This window comes from Octodon degus, unplaced genomic scaffold (genome assembly GCF_000260255.1).
Source record: "Octodon degus isolate 3935 unplaced genomic scaffold, OctDeg1.0 scaffold00095, whole genome shotgun sequence".
NCBI lineage: Eukaryota > Metazoa > Chordata > Mammalia > Rodentia > Octodontidae > Octodon > Octodon degus.
The window spans coordinates 6657880-6674751 of record NW_004524671.1 but is presented as its reverse complement, the minus strand read 5'-3'; the positions used below and the strand labels follow the sequence as shown (position 1 = coordinate 6674751).

The 16872-nt window shown below is 41.4% G+C and overlaps 1 protein-coding gene across 5 annotated transcripts in view; it reads right to left on the bottom strand.

Annotated features, from left to right (window-relative positions):
- Positions 1 to 2913: 2913 nt before the first annotated feature.
- The window catches only part of Prune2 (prune homolog 2), a 225642-nt gene continuing 211683 nt past the window's right edge, over positions 2914 to 16872 (bottom strand). For 2 of the 5 annotated variants that reach the window (XM_023722972.1, XM_023722973.1), the window contains 2 exons: positions 12907 to 12954; positions 2914 to 6043 (listed from right to left, as the gene is read on the bottom strand). In XM_023722972.1, the coding sequence (XP_023578740.1) occupies positions 6013 to 6043; positions 12907 to 12954 (79 nt within the window). In that variant the 3' untranslated portion in view covers positions 2914 to 6012. Of the gene's footprint in view, positions 6044 to 12906; positions 12955 to 16331; positions 16371 to 16872 lie in introns of all 5 variants that reach the window. The other 3 variants (XM_023722974.1, XM_023722975.1, XM_023722976.1) reach the window with 2 other exon arrangements.

Below are 16872 nucleotides of genomic sequence, written 5' to 3'. Positions count from 1 at the left end.
TAGAGCAAAACTTACCAATATTGTTTCTGAGATCCTATTACATGTTGTAATATTCATCTTATTAGCATTTCTCTTTGATTTACAAGGAATAAGCTGCCATTTGAACAGAACCAGAGGGCAAAAAGTGGCCTCCATGGCACAGGCTCCAGCAATAAAGCCCTCTGCTCCAAAACAACTGTTCATAAACAACATACTGCCAACAACAACGAGTTAGCTTGGGTGTAGATTCTGTCCCAGCGAAACCTTGATGGAGCCTTGTGAGAGACCCTGGGTGTCAACACCTTGATTGCACCTGCCAGAGACTCGAAGTGACAGACTAGCTACAATGTTCCTGGATTTCCCATACTCACAAAATGAGGAAAGTAAGCAAGCATTGTTTAAGGGCACCAAGTTATGGGACATGGTAGGTCTTTATTATCCATGGATTGTATACTTGTAAATTCACTTATTCACTAAAATTTATTTCTATCCCTAAACCAACACTCCTTGCACTTATTGTCATTTATTGTTGTGTACATAGTGGAATAAAATTTGAGTTACCTGGAGTACATGATTCCAGTGGATGTGACACAAGGTAAAGCTAAGCCTTTTTATTTTAGCTCTCATACTGTAAATAAGTGCCCCTTTCCACAGCTTACATAGTTCTAAGAGGAGTTTTTTTTTATTTTTGGACTTCTTGAGATTTTTTTTTACCAAGACTTGATTATTTAAAATATCTCCTAACTGTAGTGATGAAGGGCAGTCTACTACTCCTGATGTAAGAAGACAGTGATGTGCCTTCTTCATTTTGAGGCTGGGAATTGGATCTAGACCACTTGCATATGCTAAGCACATGCTCCATGACTGAGTTCCACCCCTAGTCCATGGAGCAAATCTTAAGGAGAAAATATATCTGTTAGAGCAGCTTTGTTCAGCCATGAATTTTATAATCAAGCTATTTGCAAACCAACAGTATGTATTTAATAAGGTGTCTTAACAGGCTTATGCATTATTGGTCAATTGATGGAAGTGGTGTGGCCTGAGGTTCACAGGAACCTGGATCTGTGTTCCCCAAGCAGTAATGGGTCAGCATACACTAGGTCAGAGTTTTTGCCTGGTGAGATACATCTCCTACCATGAGTAATTAGAATCAACAGAAACTTGTTACTACACCAATAGGTATGAATACAGGAGAAAACTGGGTAATTCAGTCACTGATCTTAGTGGGAAAACAGTCACAAGAAAAGCATGGTCCTGTGTTAAGGGCTGCAGTTTCTTTGCTAGGCATGAGGCCAGAGATGGTGGGTATTCACTTTTGTCCTCTAAGTATTATTACAGTGGTTACATATTGAAAAAGATGTTTGCCTGATTAAAAAGTAATATTTTGAAGGCATGTGAATAAAACTGTTCTGGTAAATTAGCCTCATAAGCAAGTATTCTTGTTTGATAAAGCCTGTGGCAGTGTGAGGGTTGATGTGGCCAAAGGCACCAGCTTCCTTAAAAGCTTCATGACCATAAAGGCTGATGCAACCGAGGCAGCCTGCTGGCACTGCACCTGGGATTCCTGAGCACAGAGAAATGGCACAGGAGACACTGTGGAAGGGGACACCCTCTTGAGGACCCAAAGTGCCTGATCACAGCTTGTCTATGAGCTACTGAAAATCCTGGCTTCTGGGCCTGAAACGTGGTCTTCTTTTCTCCCATTTTTAACTTCAGCCAAAGAAGTCCTCCTCTGATTTTGATTTAGGCTCCAACTGCATCCCTCATCCTACACCATACACTTACTCTAGCCAGTGTGCTAAGTCCTTAAATACGCACGGACTCTGCATAAAACACAGCTCCGCATTAGAAGTTATGCATATAGCACTGTTCTATAAGTGTTGAGCTTGATCTTGGCTTTTCACCTTTACCGTATGATTTACATGTTGCTCTATAAATAGGGTTTGTTGCTTCTCACAGCTGTGTAGCATACCAGTGTTTGCCAGCTACATTTTATCCATCCTTTCCTCCAGTGCTGGACACATTGCCTGCCTCCATTTGCTACTATTTGGGTTAGCTAATCAGAGCAGATTCAGTCTCACTGTCTACCTTGGAATAGCACTGATTTGTCTGCAAGAACATCTCAGCCTTCTGTTCTGCTTCTTCCTTTCCTTCAGTGAGGCAAGTATCCCCTGAATTCCTCTCTAGTTCATGAGAACATGTGGTACCTCAGTAACTGTGACTTCCCATTTGGTTAGTCCAACAACCTACCAGAAGGCAGGAGTTTACATCTGTTTATTATTTTCTTCTTTTAAAAGCACAGTGGTGACTCTAATAAGAGGAGAGCTTAGTCACCCTTGCAGATTATCTACCTCAAAGGAACTCAGAGCTTTCTGTACCTGTGGCTCAAAGGATCTTGGGCAGCTGTCCCCAGTGAAGTTACTGCACTGGGACTTGGGCAAAGCCCTCTCTCCACTTCTTCTGTATTTCTGCCAGGTTACTTGTAAAAGCTGACATGGGAGAATTAACAATAGTGCCCAGAGGGAAATCAAGGACCTCTGCAGTAAAACTAGATGAACCCTGGGTTATTACGAAGGTTATAAAAGTTTGAAAACAAAACAACTGAAAAGTTGTAAATCTAGATCAATAGGCAGAGAAGAGAGGAATTGGCAAAGCCAGGTTACCATGAGAGAGATAGATATTTCCAAAATGAGAAACTGTGTAACTGAAGAGTAAATAATCCTTTTGAAAGGATAGCAGATCAAACTCTGATGCATGAAAGGTACAATTGAAAAGAGAGTGTTTTAAGCTGGTGTGGCCAGGAAAGCCCGAATAGCTATAGAGTCTGCCAGTAACAAGGGTCAAGCTCACTGACGACCAAATAAAAATGCGTCAGAGGGAAGCTGCAGAAAGATTGCTGTTGACGCAGAGAAAGCAAGCCGTAAACATGTGGAATCAACTTTTATTTCTGAATGATACAGACAGGTTACATAGGTATATATTGTGTTGTTACATATTTTTATATTATTAATCCACACTATTTAGGGAGAATTTGTTTACCAAAACAAAGTCTAATCCATACTCTATTCTGAGCAATCCTATACATAGTAGAAAAATCTTTAAATCTATAAAAGGTTAATTCATGTACATCTTAATGTTTCTAAAGGAGCAAACTACTGGGGCGTTGCGATGCGTGCGTTGCCAAGGTAGTTAAGGGCCATTACTGAAGGCCAGGAGGAGGCACTCCTCCCACCTCTCAGCACAGGCCTTGGGAGGAACCCTATAAAACATTGTATGGCTTCAACAGGAACTTCAGGGTTTCTTCCTTACCCAGCTACTGCCCCTAAATTTCTTTACTCCCCCACAGGATCTTCAGTGCAAATTTTTGTTCTTTTAATCAAGAGCTACACAAAGACCAGTTGCCCTTTTGAATAAAAACAATACTTTTGCCCCACAATGAGCCCTTGGTTCCTTTAGCAACAAATCTACGGGAAAAATGCAAAGCAGTTCCCAGAAGTCAGAACCAAAGCAAGAATGCACAGAATGCAAGAGCTAGAGAGATGAATGTGTAAGTTTACAGCTGTCTATCTATCTGCGTAGACTATTTTCAGGAGTTACCTAGGTTTCTATTTACTTGGATTGAATTCACATGGTATTTTCTCTAGCACGTGCATGTAAATTAATGTGTCCTTTTAAGGTAATAACATAGCAGACACCTAAATATCAGAATAGATCTGTAGCCCACAAGACAACTCAAACAATATTGTTGGATCTGGACAGATGCTCATCATTGTTGTGTGGGAAGACAAAGCTTCAAACCTGAGTCAGTGACTATAAACAAATAGGCTGGATGAGTTCCAAGACTGTGAATGGTTAGGTTGTTGCTGCACCGGGCTGGCTGTAAACTGGAGCTGAACCCTGGATTCCACACGACTTGGGGTAAACATGGTGGTATAGACCATGGAGTTCATTTTCCAAAATGGAACACTATTGAAGGACTGTGTGAAGCAGGTACCCAATACAAACCAGGACTGGGTAATTATACTTATGTCAATGCCGTATGTGGGGGCAGTCATTCTTTGGGTTTCTAATGGTGGAGGTAGGGCCTGAGAGTGGGTGGGCTGTGGAGTTGTCAGACCAGCCAGATACAAGAAAGAGACCCAAAACAGTATGTTTTCTAATGTGGAAGGTGTGGGAAAGGATGATAGCTAACCAGGGAGGCTAATGGAGGAAAGAGTAAACACGTGTGCGTAGTGTGAACATTTGTGCAAGGGGAACAACACAGATTTGGAGCAAATATGGGCAGAGAAGCTCAGTCATCAGTGCAAAGATTATCTACTTCAAAAGAATTCAGGGCTTTCTGTACTATGGCTCAAAGCATCCTGGACAGCTGTCCCCAGTGAAGGTACTACCTGGGGACTCTGGCAGAGCCCTCTCTCCATTTCTTCTGTGTTTCTGCCAGGTTACTTGTAAGAGGTGACATGGGAGAACTAAGAATGGTGCCCAGGGGGGAATCAAGGACCCCTGCAATGCCGGGCAATAGCTCAGGAGGGACTGCTGAGCTCACTTGGAGTGGCGCAGTTAGAACTTGAGCCAGGCTCTTGTACCTAGCGCTCTTTTTCAGCCAATGACATATTTTGATTGTCTGCAGAAATAGAAAATTTCTTTTTGCCAGGAAAAAGATTGTCCATTCTGCTGGAGAAACCAAATACAAATTGTGGGGGTTGGGTTAGGGGAAGGGGGTGGGAAAAGATGTATTTGGTAGGGTAGAGGACAGCGAACTTTCTCTGTAAAGACAGGAAATGAATGATTTTGGATTTGTGGCCCTCTGGTCTGTTATAATTACTTAACTCTGCTGAGGTAGTACAAAAGTAGCTGTAGACAGTAGGAAAATAAATTTGTCTGGCTGTGTTTCAATACCATTTTATTTATGGATACTAAAATTTGAATAATTTTCTTGTGTCATGAAAAACTAAATTTTTCAACCACAATGTCAAAACCACCCTTAGCTTATGATGGTGTCCTAGAGTTGGCAGAATTTGCCAAACTCTGCTGAAAGCCAACAGATTAGAAGTCATATTGGCATTTTAAAGGGCATATGAAAATTAGAAATTGACTTATAAATGGTAGTACATACATTTAATTTTAAATCTGGGGTCAGATTAAAATGTCTTAAAGCAAATCACTTTTTATGATGCATGTGAAAGAGAAATGCGGATAAATGAATGTTCCCAAATAATTTCTGAGCAGGTTACTTTAGTTTTGAATTCTTGGCACTTAGAGTATACCTTCTTAAGCCTGGTTTGTGATCCAAAGTATAGACAGCCACTAACATTCAGCGTTGTTTCACAAGTGAAGGTATTCAACATTAGTTGGAGAAAATAATATTTTAAAAGATCAGTTTTTGTAAGTCATGACAACTAAAATAAAATTAATAGAAGAAAGCTTGGCTTCCCTCGGGGAAGTGAATGACGACTCATGTGATAATGATGCCCGCAGCTGGTGAAGTCTTTACACCTGGGTCTGGCTTATGGCTTCTTACGCAGGCTCAGAATCTAAAAGGTGGCATTACAGGCAGGCAGCAGCTCTCACCGGGGACAGCGTAGAGCAGAGTATGAGCCCTGTGTGCCTGACATTGGAAGTGATCACTGCGGAGCAACCCAGCTGTGTGTGGAGGGGCTGTCTATGGACAAGTCCATTCATCCCTGACTGTGGATTGAATGTACTGTACTGGTAACATCCACCTGAGGGACCAAATACCACTGACCAAGGACAACCAAATCTAGAAATGGAAAGGCTTACTTTTTTGCTAAGGTTCAACTAAAAACTCTGAGGCACATAATTGGCAAAATAGGAAAACACACACAACTTCATATATAGAAATGGAAGAAGTAAACACAGGAACACCTTTCCTGTTTCACCCCTTAGAAATTTAGAATGGCACCAGGTAGCGCAAAGTGGAAAAAGGTGACGTCAGCCCTGTCTCTTCTGTGTAGATGTGTTTCTCTGCAGAACCATAAAGCAAAGAGCAGCCTTCTCCTCAGCTAGAGCCAGCTACGGCTTCTCTTTCAGTTTCAGGTCCATACTGTGAGGGAGAGAGAGGAGAAACACAAGGAGAAATACTCAGTAAGGGCTTGGTGGGATTTTCTTTTTTTTATTCCTCAAAAGACTTACTGAAAAAGAAATCATGCAAACTCTTTATAGTACTAGAAAAATCTAGTAAAATACAATCCTCCCCTAGTTGCCAAGCTTTTTTTCAGAAATAAGGTCTAATCTTTTTGTTTCTTTACAAATTGTTTCTGGAAGCATTTTACCCCTTCTCAAAATGATGCAAGGAAACAAACAATGCATGTTAAGACTAGTTCCTGAAGTCAGTTCAGGAAGGACCATTATTACTCTATTTTGGAAATAAAGGATCTCCTTTTAGTAAATGTCTGTTCCTTGTAGGGATGGATACCCCTGTGCATGGCCCTGACCAGGCCGAGGGAGGGAAGTGTCTTTGGTGTTTCTAGGGAAGCTGCCCTGTGGCAGCTGTGAACAGAGGGGAGGCCTGTCCCTAAGGTGGGCAGCACTATGAGATCTCTGGGCCTCAAGGGGCCAGAAAGCCAAAGGGGGGCCAGCTGGCCAGTGCTCTCCTACCCTTCACAGGAGCATTTTTCTGCCAGTGGACTTCAGGCTGCAAGTTCTTCACGTCTTGGGCACTGGCACCTGCAGCCCTCCAAAGCCCTTTTAGGCTTTCAGCCTGATGCTCAGGCTGTGCATTGGCCTTGCTCTTGTGCTAGGACTCCTGGTGGCATGGCCTGAGCAGCTACAGCTCTCCTGGTCCTTAGTCCAAGGGCTGAAGGCGGGGCTCTCACACCTCTATCACGACATGAGCCAACCTAATAAATTCCTTGTTAAAAGTTTATGTAGGGGGGCCAGGGAGATGGCTCAGTAGTATAAGCACTTCCCTGGCAAGTGCAAGGGCCTGAGTTCAATCCCCAGTTGAAAAAAAAAAAAAAAAAGTTTATGTAGGAACATATATGTTCCATCGGTTCTGTTTCCCATAGAACCCTGCTTTATAAGCTTGTGAAGGAAACATAATAATCTGCCTGAAATAAGTGATATCTAACAAGAGCTGACTAGCAAGAAGTAAACAGTATAATAATGATCAAAACAAAAAATAAAATTAAAAAACCAAAAAATCATTTTCTAGACGTCAAAGTGTTTAATTAAGGGACTAGCTAACTTTATAAAATGGAAATTAAGAACTAAGAAAAAAAAAATTTGGTAGTGTCTCAGTTACTTTTTATTCATTGCTGAGACAAAATACCCAACACTCAAAATGAAGGAAGGAAAGGTTTATTTAGCTCACAGTTCGTTGAAATTTCAGTCCATACTCAGCTGGCTCCCAGGCAGAGTGGCACATGGCAGAGAACAGCAGTTCATGGCCGCAGAGAACAGCAAAGAGCAAAGGGAAGGGTGGCAGCTGTGGCTTCTAGCCAGCCTCTCTCCCCTCCCTATATTATAAGCAGGCTCCCCTGGGGCTGGGGGTATAGAACCCATACAATGTCCGTACCCTCCTCTTGCACAGAATGAGGATGTTCACAAAGTAAGAATCCTGGCTCTCTGCTGAGTCACTTAATTAAACTTTTAAACTTCTCAAGTTGACACAACATATCAACCAGGACAATCCATCCCTTTTCAACTTGGCAACTAGACATTTTAGTCCATCTCTAAGAGTTACCAAAGTCTTAACAGTTTCAGCATTAGGACCAAAACAAGTCTGAAATCCAGAAGGGCAAACATTAATATGTCCTGTAGCTTCATGTGGAACATCCAAAGCAACCTGTAATGAGTTGTCAGCTTCAAAAGCCTTACATGGTCCTACCCCTACGGTATTTCTGCTGGTAGCTCCCATGGCTTTTCTCTCAGGGGCACACTACCTGGCCTCCCAGGCCTTCTTCTGAAATCAAGGTGGAAGCTTCCTTAACCTCAGAACTCCCACATTCTGAATGCATCTAAAACTACTGTCATGTGGATGATGCCAAAGGCTGCTGTCAGCTGAAGCAGTATCCAGGCTTCCTTCTCTCTTAGCTGTAGGGGCTGAGTACCTGGATCACTATGCACTCTGATCCTGATTCTGAGGAACAAATTCTATATACCAACACCATTCTGGAATCTGGTGTGGCCGCTGCCTCCATTCTGGAACATGGGGCTCTGCAGCTTTCTCCACAAAACAAAGTCCCTCACCCTTGCAATTCTGAGGCTGCAAAGGGCAAGCACCTCTACCTCCTGTGATGCCCTCAGGGCATCTTTTGTACTCTTCTGTTCCTCCTGGGCAATAGAGATCTCAGCTCTATTTTCTGCAGTTAACAGTGTTGCTGGTACTTCTTTTCTGGCCAAATTCACAACATTTTAAATCATCCTACTGGGCTCTTTGCTCTTGATTCTCAACATAAATCTGACTAAAAGCCCCCAACAACAGCCATGCCACTGCCTTAACATTTGACTGCCTTGAGATTTCTTTTGCCAGATTAACCAGTTGCCATGCTTAATCTAAGTATCAGGCAATGTCTCTGGACACAAGCAAATTTCAGACAAATTTTCTGCCAAGCCATAACACTAGAGTCCAACAATCAATGCAGTCCTTCTTCCCAGCAGAACTTCCCCAGTCTGGTCTTTGTAGGCAGGTTTTCTATCAGCATTTTGGTCTGAGTTCTGGCCAGAATCTCCCAAGAGCTGAAGACATTCCAGCCCTTTCCTAGTAGGCAATATCTTCAAATCTTTCCTATCTCTTCCCATAAGCCATTCCCAAAGACTCTTGAACAACATGGTCAGGTAGACACAGCAACAACCACACTCCTGGTACCAAATTCTGTCTCAGTTGCTTTCAACTCATTTCCAGGACAAAATACCTGACATCCAAAATTAGGGAAGGAAAGGCTTATTTAGTTCACAGTTTGTGGAGATTTCAGTCCATACTCAGCTAGCTCCCAGGCAGAGTGGCACATGGCAGGGAACAGCAGTTCATGAAAGCAGAAAACAACAAAGAGCAAAGGGAAGGGCAGCAGCTGTGGCTTCTAGCCAGCCTCTCTCCCCTCCTTATTTTATAAGCAGGCTACCATGGAGTAGGGGTGTAGAACTCATACAATGTCCATGCCTTCCTCTTGCACAGGCTGAGGATGTTTATAAAATAAGCATCCTGGCTCTTAATTAAACTTTTAAACTTCTCAAGTTGACAGAATCTATCATCCAGTACAGGGAGCACATCTGGGTTCCCAAACATCTAGAGAATAAGTCTAGAATTTTCTTAGAGTTGGGGTGCAGCTCACTGGTAGAGCACTTGCTTGGCACCTACAAGGCCTTGGGGTCCATCCCCAGCCTTGCAAAACAAACAAATTTTCCCCTCAAGTCACCTGTGTCTCTCTTCTGCTGTTTAGTGGATGAAATACAAAGTTCTAGTACATCTAACTTAGAGGAAGAGGACTGAAAGCCAGTGAATAATCTGAGAAATTAGTTATTAAAAAAAGAGAAACCATTGGTTGAGAAAGGCAATTTAGGAGGCATCTGCAGATTGTACTGTCTCTGGCCTCCTGAATCATCAGGGTGCCTGTTGTGAAGGCTTTAATGCTGTTTACTTGTGGGATTCCTGCAGTTCAGTAGCATTCCTTCTGGCAGTTTTGCAAACAAAGCCATTGGTAAGCCATGCTGCTTGTCTACAACTTGAGTAAAGGATCTTTCTTTTGAAATATCCTCAGAAATTTCACCATTTTGTAGCTGACTGGGCTGAGAACCTCCTGCCATTTGTCTACACTAAGTTGGAGCAAGCATGCTCATACAGCGTGTTAAGAATCAAGTTCAGTGTGTCCTCAACCATGTGTATTATGTCCAGTGTCTTCATAGGAGTAGAGCCGCAGGTGCTTTTTCAAACAGGAAGATCATCTCTTCCCTTCAGTGACTAAACTTGTGGTGATCTTGTCTCTTCAGTGTGTTTCTGGAGCCCAGCCACGCTTGGCACTGTGAAGGGTGCCAGAAGGCAGGTCTGGTCTCATCCCAAGTTTACTTTGGAGTTGCCCCCTTTTTATCCATTGTGTTTTTTCTCTTAATATATCTTTCCTGTAGAGTAATTTTTTATACCAGTAGAGCATTGGTCTTAACATGTGCTTTGGGCCATAGTAAATCCAAGAAGTCTGTAGTAGTCTGATCTGGTGACAACAATTTTATTTTCTTTCTCATGGGGTTGGTTCACTTCCGTTCACAAGCCAGGAAGGTATACAAAACCAAAATGTGAGGAACATTGCCTGACAAGTCTAAACCACTGCATGCAATCAAGGATTCTCAAAAAATATATGCAAGTACAAGTATATGGTGACTATATTTCCTCAGCTGGGGCCCAAATAAAAAACCAACATTTATACCAGGCTGCCCATTTTGAAACACTTTGTTTTTCTGACTTTTTTGGTAAACTTTATGGGGTTTAATTCATCCCTTTAGTTTTTATAACCAAAAAGGCTGAGAACAAGACACAGTTATAAGCTGACAACTTTCTTATAAGCTAAAACAGGGAAACACTCTGGACAGAGTTTTGATACAACAGTTATCACATGGCATTAATCAAGCCATTGCAAATGCTACTAATTTACATCTAGTTAAACTGAACCATCTTTGATCAGATAATTTTTAAATACATACAAAAATACAAAAGCCAGGCTATAGGTTTAGGACATAAATAAATACATAAAATGTGAACCTAAAAATGAAAAAAGTGAAGGAAAAAAATACATAGGGTTATTTTTTAATAATTTTTTGGGAAAATTACATTTAATGAGAAGTAAGTATTTTAAAGGCATTTACCTCATAGTGAGCTAAGCTTTCTACAGTCACCTTTGCAGTGAAACAAAGCAGCCTTCTGATAATATGCAATAGGCCATTTTCATTTCTAATGAATTGAATGAGATTCTTCATAAAGTATCTGACAATCTTATTTCATGTCAAATAAAAGCATTTATGTTTTATGTAGGAAGAGAGGGGAGAAGGACGCTAACTTTCCCTTCTCTCTCGGAGTTCAGCACATACTTCTTTTTATTTTCATCCTGACAGAGGCATGTGAAAGAGCTTGTGTCCATTCTACACTTCACCCTTTGCATCTTAGCTACAGAAGGTGTAAAATGCTTCCACACAGTATTCTTCCCTGTCCCTAACACCCTGTAGTCAATAGAAGATAGAGTAACCAAGCAAAGCCCCTCATCCTAACATCAAGAAAGCCAAAAATCTAGGACTGCAAGTCAGAAAGTAAAAGAAACAAACTTGGCACTCCTGTCCTGTACTGAAAGCTTGCACTTCTCATGGTCATCACGTGCCCTGCATGACTTAGGACAGAGAGACCAAGTGGGCATTTGCTGTGACAGCTTGTCGCATCCCTCCCTCCCCATGTCCATCCTGGATGAACCCACCCTGGAAGCAATGCTCTCTCTCCTCTCAACTCAAAGAGCCCTGTGTACCAGGCAAAGCAGCAGAGGAGTGGGTAAGCCCAGAGATGTAACAGCCATTCATCAACAGGCCAGTGAGTGACCAGGACTCAGGACATACCTTTTACAAAGCTCCTTAACAAGGCTGTGAGCTGTAACTGCTCAAGCAGTGCTGTTTTGCTAAAGGAGGAAATGTACAGTATTTGCAAAATGGATTATGGTGGGCTGAGATTTATGTCTCCTTTGCAGAATTTCAAATTCAATTTGCTTTGTAGCCTTCATCTGAAAAGGTAGGACAACAGTGACTTTCAGAAAAATAGCCATGTGATTAAAACTTTTGTTCTTTGTGCCCTTTGCAGTTGGGACATTCTGGAATTTTGTTATACTTCCTCTAAGTTGTAAAGTCAACATGGCATCTGCAGAAGCAGTTAACTGTGTCTTTCCAACTTCTCTTTGGGCCTCAAGGGAACAACAACAACAAAAAGGCTACAACAGAGACACATTGACATTTGATCACTGCCTCCTCTTCTTGGTGTCTGGGGATAAAGACAGTGTTCATGCCCTACCACTCAAAGCCACTTAGAAGGCCCTTGTTGGGAGGGCTCAGCTGCTGCTCTGGCCCCTACATGGCCTCTACTGAGCTCTGGCCTCTTAGGTGAGTGACTTCTATTCTTCAGCCAGGGACAGGACTCATATGTGAGCACAGAGAGCACCTCTGACTTCAAAATTATTGGCTCCAGATCTGCATAACTAAATTTGAAATTCCAGTTCTGGGCAGTTTAAATTTTTGTATTAGTCATAGAGAATAGTGAGATTCATTTTGGCAGATCAGTTTATGCATATATTTCTCTGGCCATCTCTTTAATGGCTATAAAACACTGAACTGGCTAGATAATCTCTCTATGCCTCTCTTATTTATTTGTAAAATGTACCTTATGTTTATTCTGAGGATTAAAATCAGATACTGTGTGTGGGCTGCTTACACAAAGTCTGGCAAATGCCATGAAATCAGTATGTGTTAGATTCCTATTTCTCACAGGATGGGAATCATCCAACTCCATCATTCCTAAAGTCCTGTGCAGACTCAATTATCTCCTGGAATTTGCAAAACAAGGATCTTTCTCCATCATCAAAATACTATATTCACACGGAAATCCAAGCTTCCACTAATTATAATAGATGATACGGTTCAGAAAGCAGAGTTGTGTTCCTCTTGCCCAAACACTGTCACATCTGGCCCCAATGGTTATCTTCTCAATTTTGAATTGGAAAAATAGAATGTCATAGAATGACTTACATAGTCCTTAGTGGCGATCACTAGAGTGGGAAGATTAAACTGGAAAATTTGTCTTAAGTTTCTAATTTCAGAAATACAGTAATAAAAGCTGAACATCTACAGGGGGGTTACCCAATCCTGAATGCATTTTTTTTTTTTTTGCAAGCCCAGCCATACAGCTCTATAAGTAACCACATAGCTGTTGTTGATGGGGATTCTTACTCCTTCTCCATAGAAGACATTTCTGGGTCATTGTAAAGGCAGCTCGTTCTGAGTGCAAAGAAAACACAGGAAGCAGTCAATATTTTCTCCATTCTTACTGCAGGTCAGCATCCCTGATTTGGGGCATTGGAGCCTCTTTAATGTGCTACTACTGAGAAAACCCACATCTGGGCAGGTGACAAGATTAAGCTGTGACTCTTTTATTATCAGTTTTCAAATAACTACCCATGATTTGGAAACAAAAGGCTAAAAACTCTACACACTGCCTCTGTCCTTGTTATTTTTGCCTTGTCAAAACTGTCTTAGTCAATGAACTAAATATTGTAAAATGCTGTGTACTCCAAATAGTGACATATTTCATGTACAAAGGAAAGCCCCCTTTATTCTGTTTACATCTGAATACAGCTTTCAGTTTTCACAAGAATGAGGATTTTTCAAGATTCTAAAAGAGAAAACACAGGTGTTAGCTTTTCTTGTTACAGAAAAATATAATATAGCTCTCTGTTCAGATAGCACCAACGAATCTCAATACTAGCCTGAACCAAGCATGTCCAGGAAGAAAAAAGTAGCCACGTGAAAAATGAAGTAAAAGATTCTGATGCCATGTATGCTCTGGGGGCAGTATTAGCTATTTCTGATATTTCACAATTGGTCATGCATGATTTCTCTGTCAGCAAACATCAAGTTTGCTTTCTGCCAGTTTCTGATCAATACTTAGTGTACATCAAATTTTACTTCCCTCCCCATAAGTATTTTTGGAAAATAAGTATTTAAAGGGACTCCAGGGTCCTTTTTAAATATAAAAGTTTCTTTTGTAATGTGTATAACTTCATAAGTTAATTTATCTTTTCACAGATAACAAGTTTGAGACTAAAGTTAGTATTTAGTTGAAAATGGCAGAAGAGTATTTCATGGGCCAGTGTTTTTTTTTTTTTTTCCCGTCTGCTACTCACTACTCTTTGCTGGTGGTTTGGTATTTTTATGGAGAATATTTGGCAACTTTAACAAATAAGGACAGTCAAATAAGTGTTGACAGTGTGCAAGAAAAACTTAGAGAAGCTGGAATGGATCAAGAAAGGGCACCCTTCCAAATCCAGCCCTTCTGCTTTTTGAGCTTAGAACATTCCTTACAAAGAAAACAGCAATTTTGCAAATCATTTAACACTGTTGCTCAAAAGCAGCAGATGGATTCTTCCCCATTTGCAAAATAAGAAGGGGCTATCATTTTTCTTCAAAAGTATTTTCCTTTCTGAGTGGATTTATCTCAAAGACAAATAGGGCAGGCTGAACAAATCGCCTTCTGAAAGTGTTTTGGAGGAGGTGTGTAATGTGTGCATAGTGTGTGTTTTGTGTGTATATCTAAGAGTAGAGAGAAAGTGTTTTATTTATTTCGTATGTATTTGGTAAAGGGTCTCACTATGCAGCTTGGACTCGCAGTGATCCTCCTGCTTTCAGCCTCCCAAGCGCTGGGATTACAAGCGCACACCACCAGGGCCCAGTTTCTATTCCGTTCTCAGTGTGCCCCAGGGGCAGGGCGGGCATGGCTTGTGGTGCTGGGACTGGAACCCTAGATCCTGGGCTCTACTAAAGCAGGTGCTTTAATCTGTTGAGCTATCTGGCCAGCCTTCAGTCCTTTACTTTAGGGCAGAAGTCCTCAAAGGATGTTCCTGAGACTGGTAGCATCAGCACAAAACTTTTCTATAATTTTTAATACAAAAGATCCACATGTAGGCAAAAAGTCTGTAAGCTATCTGCATTCAAAAAGTACCATAGGAAAAAAGAGTCCACCTGGATTGTTTGGATGAAGAACTGACTCTTACAACAAAGAACTGTCAGTATTTATGTCATATTTACTTAAGACTGTGTAGCCATTTTGACATTGTCTATGCTTTCTACTTTTATAATAGCTACTAAAAGTGCAGCTTGTTAAAAATTAATAGTATATGGGGCTGATGAGATGGCTCAGTGGTCTAAAGCACCTACTTAGAACAAGCTTAGCACAGGGACCGCGGTTCAATCCCCCAGCACCACATGTCAGCCAGCTCCACCACCAGGTGGGCTGAGCTGGCCACACACACACACACACACACACACACACACACACTAAATAAAATAAATAAACTTTAAAAAAAATTAATAGTATACACACTATCTGAAATAGGGAAAAAATTTAATTTACCAAGTACAACAAACTTTCCAAATAGGACTTGTTCTACAATGAACATAAAGTGTCATAAAATTATTTGTAACTTAGAAAGAATGAAAGGAAACGACTGAGGCTCTCTCAGAGATGGTCTCGCCTCCCGACTTCCCAGGGTGTTTTGCAGCTCTGGAAGGGCAGAGGTTATCTGTAGGTTTATGTCTCCCCGTTTGCTGCCTCACTGAACCTGAGCCAGTTTTCGGCCTTAACAACCTCATCCAAGCCTTCTTCTATAAGTTGCCTATACTGAAGCACATGTGTATCTGTACTTTTGGTTTCTGTGGGTTTAGTTACCAGTGGCCAAGTATGGCCTGAAAATATTAAATTGAATATTCCAGAAAGAAACAATTTATATGTTGTAAGTAACACTACAGTATATTGTAATTGTTCTATTTAATTATTAATTATTATTTTTAATCTCCTATACTGTTTAATTTATAAATTAAACCTTATCATAGGTATGCATGCCTAAGAATAAACATTGGTGCAATCTCCGGTTTGAGGCATCCGTGGAATGTCTTAGAACAAATCCTCTGCAGATAAGGGGAGATACTGCAGATTACTTCTTAAACACTCTTCAAATTGATTTTAATGCTTTACTGATTCCCTCATTAAATAATTGGTTGAAAAAAAAAACCACTGGCATGTGTTCCCTTTATGCTTTCATGGTCATTCTGACTTGCCTTTTTGAGTATCACACCTCAATGACAGTGAGCAATGACTTTCCCCCGTCTATTTAGTGAAAAAGCTTGGGGGCTGTGAGAAAGCGGTACTTCCAGGTCACTAAATAAGGTGCCACTGTCATTTTAAATCATGGAAGCACACACAACTGATTCTACAACCATCTTCTAAATTTTTCTGGCCATCACTCTCCCCCTAAGTATGTGCTCATAAGGATCTGCTGCCTCAGTGTACCTCAAAGGGCGCCGGGATGCTATAGGCCAGGTGGCAGTTTCTGCGATATGTTCATTGTGGAGGTGTCTAGAAGGGCACGTGTGCTTACACAAACTACAGTGACCAATGCTCTCTTTACGATAACCGACATCATGGAGGAAATCGATGGAGGAGCAGCAGGGATTGTATTTACCATGGAGAAAAGGGGATTTCCTAAGTCCAGCATTACTATCAGGATGCAAGAATGAGACATCAGCATGCAGATTCTCCTGCTCATTCCTGAAATGCAAGCCAACATCATGCCAGCTGCGAAACAGAAACTGAGTCTTACTTAGCTGCTTCTGAAGCTTCTCTCAGTTCTTCATCCAGTCTGCATGAGCGAAAATTATCAACGTAGAAAAGAAACAAAAAAGAAGCAAGCAGAGCATGAGAGAGTAACTCAGCAGAGCAGAGCCAAACGCCAGGGGTACGTGTGCTTTTACAAACTATGCTGGTGCACCGGGGCACGTTCAGTCAAACACGGTTTAACTTCCTCCCATCAAGTGCTCATGTATGTTTACTTTGGAAATATCTTCATAAAGGTGGATCTAAAGTAGCAAGGGGATCCAGAACATGCTGGCTGAGTAAAGCTGGGGACAGCCAGGTCAGTGTGTTGGGTATGGTGAGTTAGCTTGCATCCTGGGCCAAGTCAGGGATGTACCTGGCTTAGTAGGTTTCTGCTGCAAATCAGGTTGACCTCAACAGCTTTACACACAGGACAAAGACTAGAAATGGTACAGAAGGGAGGAATACAACAACCTCTCGCTCTGACAGCATGTTGAGGTCACCCACAAGTGAAACACTGGAGTATACACACACAGGGTCCAGCATAA